Source organism: Podarcis cretensis, assembly GCF_951804945.1.
Source record: "Podarcis cretensis genome assembly, chromosome: 9".
In the NCBI taxonomy this organism is placed as follows: Eukaryota; Metazoa; Chordata; class Lepidosauria; order Squamata; family Lacertidae; genus Podarcis; species Podarcis cretensis.
In genome coordinates, this window is record NC_137178.1 from 52362610 (window position 1) to 52375238 (window position 12629).

Here is a 12629-nt window from a genome sequence, read left to right on the forward strand (position 1 = left end):
AAAATATACTCCAGAAGAGATTTCTCAACCTATTAGCATATTCTGTAGGCTGCACTTGCAATGGACTCTAAGACAAATTAACAACAGTCCCTTATGCTACAATCCTATATGCATTTACCTGGGAGAAAGCCCCGCTCAACTCAGCATGACTTGCTTCTGAGCAGACATTATTATTATCATCATTATCATTAAAGATTCCTTTTGGGGATTAACCCTCCTGAGGTAATGCCAAAGGATCTCACTTTTTCTTTCTTTCTTTTTTTATGGATATTTTGAAAAGAACCCAGTGATCTGCAAATACACATCTTTATTAGTATGACTTACTAGTATCATCTAGTGAGGACCAAGAGTGGAAAATTAGCTGTTTTGTTATATCAAATAGAATATTCATGGGATCTCACTTTTTCAATCAAAATTTGGGTATTTTTATTGAACTTGGTTTTACAAAGAAAGTGTTTGCGAAAGTTTTACTCTCCTGAAAGGGAAATTAAATTTTTCCAATTTTCTCTTGCCCTATAATATTATTGGAGGGGTGTGTTCTCCACTTTTGTGGAATGATTTGATTTCCAAAACATTGATTTCTTTAGTATTTTCCTGTAAAGCATAATCCTCTGTGAACAGTAACTGCTCATTTAAATTCTCTGTCTGTCCTTGAGTTCATCTTTGCTTTTCAAATCTTCCTCCTCCCCCCACCATCTTATTCTTTTCCATATTTAATAGTTGAGCTTCCACAACTGGGTGGGCAGAGCTTGCTGATACAGCTTTTTAAGAGCAGATCTGGACATAGTCAGAAATGCAATAGTGCTTCTGATTCTTTTATTCTCTGATCTCACCCACACAAAAGTCTATGAATAGAGATCTTATAGAATAGGTGGAATAACAGGGAGTGCCAATTCATGCAGGTTGCAAACCACCTACTTAACCCAACTAATAAATAATTTCTTCCAACTGTTGGCTCTTTCCTTGGTTTTTGTTCCTAGCACATGGAAGCTCATGCACAGCTGCCAGCTTGTCTGTATGTATATAAAAGTTAAAAGTATACTCATTTTGTAATCCACAAACCTCTCCAATGACTAAATTTCTCTACTCCGTTTCAAGTAAGACAATTTCAGCATGTGATATTTAAGTTAATATATCATCAACATGAAAAGCAATCCCATGGATTACCGCTTCCAGTTCAGCGGGAGGATACAGATCTAAAAATAAAATAAAAAAGAGCAAGAAAATATATATCTGTAGGATTTGTACCAGCTAGAGCTAGACAATGTAGTTTCATGCCAACAGCTGACAGAATGAACACACGTAAGAGATTTGGGTTGGACATTTTCTAAAAATCTGAATTTTGTAGGATTGGCAGAAGATGCAGACTTCCTTTGAAGACATGGATCAGTCAGTATTACCTAAGTTGGCAAAAAGACAGGGCTTGTAAAAAGCCAATCAAGAAAAGTTATGTTAATAAGAAATTTCCATCATGCTGATACAAACTAAGTTGGGCAACTACCGTATTTTTCGCTCTATAACACGCACCCGACCATAACACACACATAGTTTTTAGAGGAGGAAAACAAGAAAAAAAATATTCTAAACGAAACAGCGGATGTATGATTCTTGTGGTTCATGCTGTGGCCACAGACATGTGATCTGACAGTGAGTTTGGGGTAGCCCAATGCAAAAATCCTGAAGATCCATGTGGATCCGTGCTTTGTAACCACGTTTTAAGTGGGGGGGGGGAGGAAAAGCACTCAAGGGACAAGGAACACGCGTGGGGTGGGTGGAGAAGGATGCTGTTAATAATGCAGAAGAGGGGTATAAGAGGAGAAGGCTCCTCTCCTCTTCCACTTTGCTCCTTTAAAGCAAGCAGGCTCTCTGTCCCTCTCTCCTCCCCACTCAGCGTCTCTTCTCCCGCTTTGCTGTTTCAAAGCAAGCCATGGAGGAGGGAAGGAAGGGGAACCATGGATCCTCTGCTCACGACTGCAGCAGATCCCCCCGCCATCCGTAGGCATTCGCTCCATAACACGCACAAACATTTCCCCTTACTTTCTAGGAGGAAAAAAGTGAGTGTTATGGTGCGAAAAATACGGTAATTTCTGCCTAGTAAGAAATGGAGAAAACCTGGGGGACAGGCGGACCATGTCCAAACACTTCTCAGAATGGCTTGTTATAAGAAAAATGTGTTTCTGGCCCTCCCTGCAAATATAGCAAGAGTAAGAAAAATAGCAATAATGTTAACAGAGATAGTGTTAAAGAATAATACTTTGGAATCAATAATTAAAATGATGCTGTACGATGAGAATAGATCAAGCAAACTTATCATTCCATAGTGTCCTGTGAGAAGCTGTGGACAGATGGTTTTTGTGGCTACCGGACCCTTTATTCTTAGAACTGTTTCATATTATAGGCCTTTGTGGTGGTTACATAAACATTTTCATACCACTGCTGTTTTGTTTCCATCACAGATTGCAGATGTTATTACTGGTGATAACTGAGTCCTTTCATATTATTTTTATTTTTGTTGTGTTTCTCTCCCCCCCCCCTTTTATGTAAACCACCCACAGAATCTTTACTGAAGGATGGTATTCAAAATACTTGAAAGTAAGAATAGATCACCCCTATAGTCATCAGAATTGCTAATAACTGCTCTGGCATTTGCTTGTGAAAACCCACAGCCCATCTGGTTCAAAAACTGGTTGCCCATCTAAAGCTGCACTTATCAAACTGCTTCTGCTACTTTGCTGCTTTTTACACAACTCTTTAAGGTTGAGTAATTTCAAAGCCACAGCCTTAGAAGAAAAATGTGCTTCCTCAATGCAGGTTTTTACATTGCAACATAGCCACCTAGTTTGCTGAGCAACAGAGCAGGTACAAATCTGGGTCATGGCTATATCAGAAATAAGGTATACTAATTATTTATAACCTCACATTGCAAGCACTGTACATCTTAAACTAGTATATCATGAGCAAAGGATGGTTTTTTCCTACCCCTTGTTAAGCCACAGTGACAGTTGGGGGGGGGGATCATTTTAGATGTTTTAGTACAGTATTTGGAATTTGCTTTTCATAAATCTGTATTCATAGTGAATAAACACCAATTCCAGTGGAACATGCCTCCTTTATTGTTATACCTTAGGGTTAGCTTTATTTAAAAGGAAGGGAGAGGGAACATGCTACTACTTCATTAACTAAAGCATTTAAGTGGTTGTTGTTGTTATTATTATTATTATTATTATTAGGGATGCAGGTGGCGCTGTGAGTTAAACCACAGAGGCCAGGGCTTGCCGATTGGAAGGTCGGCGGTTCGAATCCCCACAATGGGGTGAGCTCCCGTTGCTTGGTCCCTGCTCCTGCCAACCTAGCAGTTCGAAAGCACATCAAAGTGCAAGTAGATAAATAGGTACCGCTCTGGTGGGAAGGTAAACAGCGTTTCCGTGCGCTGCTCTGGTTCGCCAGGAGCAGCTTAGTCATGCTGGCCACATGACCTGGAAGCTGTACGCTGGCTCCCTTGGCCAATAAAGCGAGATGAGCACCGCAAACCCAGAGTTGGTCACAACTGGACCTAATGGTCAGGGGTCCCTTTAACTTTACATTATTATTATTATTATTATTATTATTATTATTATTATTACTACATAGTACTGTCTATTTACTGAAAGATAAGATTGTGAGCCTATGGGCATGCACTATCTAACAGACATGATACAAAAGGAAAACAAGATGGGAAGGCAAGAAAGCATTTGAGTATTCTGCATCTTCACCGGCCAATGGATGGGGCCAAGCTAATCTGTTCCTTGCTGTGATGTTCTTCCTATGAAGCAAGGCATGCAGCCTCCCAGTAACCTTAGGAGAACATCCCTTCAGCTCTGCGCTCCCAGCTGGAGCAGAGTGTTCTTCCGTGCAGGAAGTGAAGAAGCAATGACACTGCAGCTGTTCCTTTTCTGGCTGTTGGATAGGGCCAGGTTGGCCTCCACTTGTCATGCTTATCCTCATATATAGAGGAAAGAGAGATTCCACAAATCTCTTGGCAGAGCTTGACTATAATGATGAACATAAAACAATTCTTCCTAATAGGCAAACACGGTGAATGCCTATTATCTTATTAAAAGAAATCGTTTTATGTAAAGTTATGTTCAATATTTGTTGGAAGGCAGATTGAATAATGCTCCCTGAGCCCAAGCTAGGGAAGGCAAATGGAATAGGTGCCAGTCATTAGAATGCAGCAACAAAAGGGAAGGCATTTTGGCCGTTTTCACTGTCAAGGTAGCTACAAAATTAGCATAATGTATGGGACTATCTAGGCACGGTAAACTGAAATGCAGTATAACTATTAATGCTGCTGTTACCTTGAGAAGTGAGGAAGTCATTTTCTGACAGCTGCCATGCTTCATTGTGGCCTCTTTCTAAAACTAGGATTCCTATACATTTCCTTTCTAAATTGCATCCAATTTACACACAGCAGCTTGAAATGTGTCTTACATTTAACTGGGTTCACCTTAGGTCAGCCTTCTTTTGTGGCCAGCAAACAAGACATAATCTTCTGTCTGGAAGCTCAGTGGAGGGCACAGCACACTTTCTTGAGATGTGGAAAATGTACATGTCTGATGATTCAGTGTCCAGACAGATTTTGCTTTTGAATTATTAAAGCACTACATAATCTTAAATAACACTACTGCTGTCAGGCAGTATTTTAAATTCCGGTTTCGTTGTGTTTTATTTATTTATTATCATTGAAAGAATTTACTGGTGAAGTGTAGGAATGAGGTAGCTTTTGAAGATGAACTAGACATACAAATATATTTTAATAGAAGTTTATCTAAACTGATTGCTAGTCATGGTAGTAACATGAATTATGTGTGATCTTTGGGGTGCATTTAACCTATAAAGTTTTCTCTAACTTTAAAATGGGTATAATATAAGGCAATGGTTATAGGGTTCATTTGAATTAATTATTTTGCCAGTATTGAATAGATATACCTTCAGGTTGCAGGACCCTCTAAAATAGGGGTTTTGATTAATTGTAACCCTCAGATTCCCAGCTTCTTCTTTTTTAAAGAGCAGATTTCTAACATTTTTAGAGCGTGAGATGTGAGACAGAATGTACAGGCAGCTTCTCATTTTGTGCGAGAAATTAGCCTCCTCCTGACTGTCAGTATTTTACTTGGAACCCAACCACCTGTGGGGGGGGGGCAATGGGGTAGCCCTGGAAATTCCCCTCCTACCAAAAAAACATTTGGATACCTATGCATGTGAGGGAGAAGTGCCCTTGGAGGAGAGAGACAGAGAGAGAAGTGTATGAGTTATCTGTGGGGGGGACAGACGGACCTATGCATATACAGAATGTGTGGTCAGTGAAAGGGAGATGTGTTATTATTAAAGGTAGGTAGGTAGGTAGGTAGGTAGGTATGAATATGTGGTCTGCATTTATGTGTGGTTTGTGGGAGACACTGACAGATGTTTATGTGGGGGGTGTGTGTGTGTGTGAGAGAGAGAGAGAGAGAAAGAGAGAGAGAGATGCACGTATGTCTGTGGGTGAGTAAGAGAACTAACGTTGTCGCTGCCTTGTATATTTTTCCTGAAGTGGTAGGGGAGAAAACAATTTTGTGTGATCTCCACAATCGGTAGCAACAGGACATAGTTGACTTCCCATGGTAAGCCTGAGGTTTTTGGGGTGGGAGGAGTAATCAATGACTGTGCTCTCTCTAATGTTTCATTATGATAGGCCCCTTATAGCTGCTGTTTTGTGACCGCTGCCTGCAGCTCTTTTTCAAAATTCAAGGTACTTATGCTGGTCCGAAAAGGTTTGCAACCCCTCCTCTAAAACACAGTGGAAGGTAGCACATTGGGCAAGAGGGTGCAGAGAGAGGGGGAGAATTGGCAGGCCACTGCACTAAAATGGATTGTGCATTTGTAATAAATTATGAGGCTCGATTAAATTATGCTACTTAATTCTTGTTGTACTGTTAGGCCTTTTGAAGATGTTTCTGCAGGGTATGGAAATGTTGCTTTGAAATGGTATCCTAACATATTTGAGCCATTATGATATAGCGCAATGGTGGTGAACTCCAGCCTATAAGCCTCCTCCCCATTTGACCTAAACCTTGCCTACATGTTCACCACATGACTTCAGGCATGCCAAATTCAAAAGGGAAAATCGGGAGCATGCCCTAAGTGCCTTCCCAGTTCTTTCTTTCCAGCCAGTGCTTAAATCCAGCTCTTTTTAAAAATTTGTCACCTTTTCCACTCGCCCTCCAGTGACTGAAAGAGGTGACAAATTCAAAAAGTGCTAAGTTTAAATTAAATCTAGAAAGGAATAATGAGTAATGCACTTAGAGTGTGCCTCCACAGCTTGAATTTTTTCCCCAAAAGTATGAAAGCTTTTTCTTTCTTTTTTCAAATAACTGGATTTCTTCTCATGATTGTATGATGACGTTAAGATGGTGTTAAAAATTCTCGCACAGCCTAACACATTTTATAGCAAATTTTCTCACACTGTCACTTTTTCTTGTACTTCTTTCAGACATAAGCAGGAAAGTGATCTAAAAGCCTTCATTATGCATGGGATGGCTGCAGCGCATGCCTTAGGATGTGTGGTGAAACAAGCTTGATTTGTTGTTGTAAGATTATTTTGGAATCTTGGTTTTGGTGGGCTTCGCCCTCCCATTCCCATTACTTTCCAAATCAATAGTGTATTCTATATCCATTCTATATCCATTATGTCTTCTTTGGTAACTAATGGTTTCTTCATGCCTTGTAAGTTTGCTTTAAAAAGTTAACATGTGCCTTTAATAGCATAGAAATTTACTGTATTTACTCAAATGTAATGGCCAAATTACATTGTGAAAATTAGGGTGCGCATTAGATTTGATGGCGCATTTATATTTGCCAGCAAAAACTTTTTTGGTTTCAGGGTTTTGAAATTTGAGGTGTGCATTAGATTTGATGGCACATTAGATTGATGTAAATACAGTAATTTGGGTAGCATCTTATGTTGCAGCTGCACAGTTTCTTTTGCTGCATATTCAGCCATATGGGATGGAAAAGAACAATCTCTTTAAGATACGTTGTTTGTCATCTTCATACTGAATATTCACTGTGAAGCTATTTTATTTGTCTAGCTTTTGCATAAAGCCTCCACGGTTTCTCTAGTCAACCTGTTGCGTTTCTGAATTGGTATTACAGTTAGCTTTACCTCAAGTTCAAAATCTAATGCCATCTGTGTATTGTGTGAAAAATTTGACATAATCTGACTTTCTCCTGATATTGAAACGACACTTTCTTTTAGATTGAATTCTGCACCTTCAGTTTTCTTAAGATAATAGTTTGCGATATAATCAGGGAAATGTTGATCTGCTTCTTTAAGGTGTATTTCCCTCCCCATGGGCATTTGTTATTAATTTTCTGATATGATTTCTTTATTTAAATACATGTGCAGATACCAAAAACAGCATATTTATTCTTGCCTTGTTTTTGTGTTATATGCAATAACTTGGCTAATTAGGATTTAAATATTTATCAAGGTAAGTGGTGTGTGAGAGAAGAATCCACAATATTTAATAAAGATTTTTAGTTTGGGGCTTGGTGTGGAGGTGTAACTTTGAACCTTAAGGTTCGCCAACACTTTGAAAATAAATAAGGGGATTTTTTCACATTCTGCTAGTGCTTTCCCTTTTTAGTTAATAATTTAGAGACCTCAAGTGCAAGAGATAGGTTAAAAGCAAACATGCTGGAGGATGCTTGACCAAGTTTTGCTTGCTCAGCAGAAACTATCATATCAAGGATCTGCATACTTTGGGAAGGGTTAAAAGGAACTCATAAATACATTTTGCTGTTGTTTTCAGGTGTTCCAACGCCAAGTCCAGAAATCCTTCGTCATACCTTAAACATGCTGGTACGGGAGAGGAAAATATACCCAACACCAGATGGCTACTTCATTGTGACCCCACAGACTTATTTTATAACACCATCCCTTATTAGAACTAACAGTAAATGGTACCATCTGGATGAGAGGATACCTGACAGGTCTCAGTGTACCTCTCCACAGCAAGGAACTATAACACCTTCCACCTCGGGCTGCGTCAGAGACCGGACATTACCCAAAAACCACTGCGACTCCTGCCATTGTTGTAGAGAAGACATGCACAGCATGCATGCCTCCACTCTGCAGAGGAAATCGGCAAAAGACTGCAAGGACTCCTACTGCCCCCCTTCCATGTGCCAGGTGCCACCCACTGAAAAAAGTAAAAGTACTGTAAATTTTTCGTATAAAACAGAGACACTTACAAAGCCTAAGGATGGAGAAAAGCAGTCTAAGAAATTTGGGCTAAAATTGTTTCGACTAAGCTTCAAAAAGGACAAGACAAAACAGCTGGCCAACTTTTCTGCCCAGTTTCCTCCAGAAGAATGGCCTTTGAGGGATGAAGATACCCCTACCACTATACCTAGGGAGGTAGAGATGGAGATTATTAGGCGTATTAACCCAGATCTAACTGTGGAAAATGTCATGAGGCACACTGCACTAATGAAGAAACTTGAAGAAGAAAAAGCTCAACGAAGCAAAGCTGGATCTTCAGCTCACCACAGTGGGAGAAGCAAAAAGAGTAGAAGTCATAGGAAGTCTCATGGGAAATCTCGGTCACATAGCAAAACTCGGGTCTCTAAAGGGGATCCTTCAGAGGGCTCCCATTTGGACGTTCCGGGTGAAAGAGAGTATGATTTCTATGATCCCCTCACAAGGTCCCCACGCGAAGGCTGTTTCATAATAGAACACAAGAGAGACAATTTCATTATGCACAGCAGCCCTAACGTGCTTGAATCTCACTTTCCTATGACACCTGAATGGGATGTATCTGGTGAACTAGCCAAAAGGAGAACTGAAATGCCTTTTCCTGAACCTTCAAGGGGAAGCTCCCATTCTAAGGTCCATCGAAGCCACAGCCATACGCAGGACCGAAGATCAAGGAATGAGAGGTCTAATAAAGCCAAGGAGCGGTCTCGATCGATGGATAACTCCAAAGGACCTCTGGGTGCTCCTTCTTTAGGTACACCTGAAGACATAGCTGAAGCTTGCAGTCAAGATGACCAAACAACCAGCCAAACGTACATTGACGATAGCACCTTAAGGCCTTCTCAATCACTCAGTCATCAAAGGGCTCTTATGTCATCTGCAAACTACAAAGAAGTAGTTAAACCTGAAAAGACTGGTGGCAATGCAGAAACTCCCATTTCCTGTAGCCTCTTGGAACAAAGCAAGCCAGCCGAGAATTTGCCCCCGTATAATGAGCTCAACTCCTGTGCAACGAAATCAGCAATTGATGATTATTTTCAGTGTAACACTTCTAGTGAAACTGTACTTACTGCTCCTTCACCTTTGGGGAAAAATAAAGAAGACCACGACACAGTGATTTTGACAGAAAGCATTAAAAAAGTGTCTCCCTCTGAGAGGCAGTCTCAGCACATAGCCAGAGAGCCTGGGGTGCACAAAGAGGAGTCACCTAAAGGGCCAAACAGCAGTGGTGGACCAGTTGCAACTAGCCAAACCCCCGAAGTCATTGCAAATGGCCGACTGGTTCAACACCACAACACGGAATCTAGTAGCCTTGATAAGAGGAAAGAAATATTTAGTAAAGACACACTTTTTAAGCCTCTCCACAGTACTCTCTCTGTGAACAGTTTTCACAAGCCTAGTGTGCCACTACTAAAACCTCATCAAAAGACACCTTCTGATGCATTGCCAGGCAGATGCGACAAACTCGAGCAAGCTATGGTGACCTCAGTAACACAAGTCATACCTGTTTCACAGAGACAGCAAGAAACAGCCGGAAACCAAGAGGCATCCTTTGACTATTACAACGTATCGGATGATGACGATTCTGATGAAGGGACCAATAAGAACGCTGAAGAAGAAAAGAACCGGGATGATGTGGGCACTATGCAGTGGCTTCTTGAGCGGGAAAAAGAAAGAGACCTGCAAAGGAAGTTTGAGAAGAATCTGACTCTCCTTGCTCCAAAGGAAACGGAAAACAGCAACAACCAGAGAGCCACACATTCAGCAAGACTGGACAGCATGGACAGCAGCAGCATCACCGTTGATAGTGGCTTCAATTCGCCACGGTAAGATCTTAACATTCATTTACCAAAACCTGTAATATTTTAATCTTAAATTATCATGTCCTACATACGCATTAAGTATTACGAGGCTGGGCTATTATTCAATGATAGCATTTTATAGCAAGTTTTCTTTGCTAACTTTATGCTGGCTGGTTGGTTACTCTTCCCAAGTCAGGCAGCCACCAGACATTTGTGAGGTTGTTTACACAACTGGGGATAATTTTGATTATTTCAGAGGATGACTAGGTCAGTATTATTCTGCTAAATAATCAACCTTTAAGCTCACAAAGTTAACCAAACTCTTTCTGAATGAACTCCGTCACCGTACCGTCAAGTGGTAAAGGAAGATTTTATCAGCCGAAAAGGGAGAGCATGAACCCAACAGAGCCAAGCTCTGCTTATACTTTTCTTAAACTTTGGCAAAAATGGATGTGATACAGATACTCAAACATGGTGCAGCTGTGTGGTGAAATTCTTGCCTATATGGATTATCTGCCTAGGTTTATACACTCGAGCATAGAAGGGATCCTATAGGATTGCAGAGTCAAGTAATTCTTTGTTTTATTGCAATGAATAGTGAACCCTACCAGTCTCTGCACACTTCTGGTAATGATTGCAATAGTCTTTATATTATCAATTATCCTGAAATGAAGACGAAAGTAGTGAGCAACCAATGTTGGAAGGACAACTCATTAGGAAGAATGCCTGTGGAGCCCACGGTTGCTTCCTCTAGCAGTGCTAGACTAGACTTGTGTCCTCTAAGGCCAGAGAGCAGGAGGAAAAGAGAGCATGATCTCAACACGATCAGGTTCCTCTCACACTGTTTCTTAATCTAAGGCAAGAAGTTGTACAGATAGTCAGATCTGGTGATCAGACTGTAGGCTGTGACAGTTTTCCTACGTGGAAATGATCTTCTGTCGGAGATTTGTCATGCATGAAATAGCACTGTTAGCTTGATCTTGGTGCTCTTTGGCTCTGGAAAGAGAGCTTGCTTTCCTCACAGCTGCTTCTTGCTGTTAACTCCGGGAGCCTGTGCCTAGAAGGTTCGATTCCTGTGCCGGAGGCTCTAATTACGGGTTTCTCTGAGCTTCTGTAGACCTTGCTGTTGTCTTTGTTTTCTGGTCAGCTCCCACAGAGCTCTGTTGTTGTTTCTCAAATTGGCCTATTTTCTACTGGGTTTGTAGCTCTTGGAGACCAGACAAAGACGAGGATGGTATTATTGCACGTGTTTTGTTAAAAGTAAATTGCTTCTATCAAACTACCTGCATCTTATACTGTTGCACGAGGCCTGAGGAAAAAAAGCAAAGCTTTCTGTCTGGTGATGGCTGCCTTTTCCAGGGTGTGTGTGGAGGTGCAATTTTATTTGACTATTTCAACCAAGGCTTTTTTAAAAAATGTCAGTTTTCTGGACATGCTATTCATATCATTATGAATGTAAAAGGCAGGCTTTTGTTTCTGTCCTGCAGGTTCTGTAATCTAATCTCTCTGCCTCTGTAGCTCAGAGGGAGAGCATTTGCCTCGCAGGCAGAAGATCTTAGGTTCAGTCCTTAGCATCTCCAGGTTGAGCTGGGAGCATCTCCTGTCTGAAACCCTGGATAGCCACTGCCAGTCAGTGTCAGCAAAACTGTCACAGATGGTTCAGTATTCCAACTTAATATCAGGCAGTTTCCTGTATTGCTTCTCTCATAGACAGAACCTTTTTCACCCCTTCTTTTTATTTTCTTTATTCTTCACTGGCTTAGTGAGTGTTTTCCAAATCTCCGTGCATTACTACCCTGCAAAATGCCACGCAACAGGATTTTCAAAGTAACGGTTGGGGTGGAATTCTTTGCACTTTCCCTCTGTATGTGTGGGACAGGGGTTTTAGTCTGTTAATGACTAAGGTTCTCTTCAGATTATTTTCCATGGATTAGACAGAGTGCATTCCTTGCTCTTAAATATAATCCATAATTTACTGTAACAACAAAATCAGCAAACTATGGTTAGTAAGTGCCCTCAAAACCAGGACTGGAAACCATGGCTTGAAGTGAATTTCTGATGCTGGATTGGAGAACAGGCCTATCTTGCCAGTTCACAAGTCACACAGCTAAGCAGGTAACTGAAAGAGAAGCTTCAGAGGGAAAAAACCAGGATTTGGAGAAACACCTGAATTGAGACAGTTCAGATTAATACCTCTGGAAGAACTACATATATGTATGTGGATTTAAATTTCTTCTGCAGTTTCCTACATTTCCCTCCATATAGCACTGTAGTTAACTATCCATTTGTATAGTTTCATACACATTTTATGAGCAATTAGGACCAGCAATTAGCAAAAGTTACAATCTAATTTTGGTGCAGACGAAAACCAGAAAATACAGTGGTACCTCGGTTTTCGAGGGCCTTGGAAGCTGAACATTTTGATTTTCAAACACCGAAAACCTGGAAGTAATTGCTTCCATTTTCGAATGCACTTTGGATGTCAAATGGCTTCCACTGCGTCCCCCCCCCCCAATTTTCTCCATTGACTTGGCAGCCAGCCCTTTGTG

At 40.8% G+C, this 12629-nt stretch overlaps 1 protein-coding gene across 5 annotated transcripts in view; it reads left to right on the top strand.

The window, feature by feature from the left end:
* The window catches only part of STOX2 (storkhead box 2), a 136924-nt gene that overhangs the window by 115031 nt on the left and 9264 nt on the right, over nucleotides 1-12629 (top strand). For all 5 annotated transcript variants that reach the window (XR_013842207.1, XM_079989903.1, XM_079989904.1 and 2 more), the window contains exon 3: nucleotides 7833-10104. Coding sequence is in view for 4 of the 5 variants with exons in the window: in XM_079989903.1 (XP_079846029.1) it covers nucleotides 7833-10104 (2272 nt within the window). In the remaining variant the exon portion in view is untranslated. The remainder of the gene's footprint in view (nucleotides 1-7832; nucleotides 10105-12629) is intronic.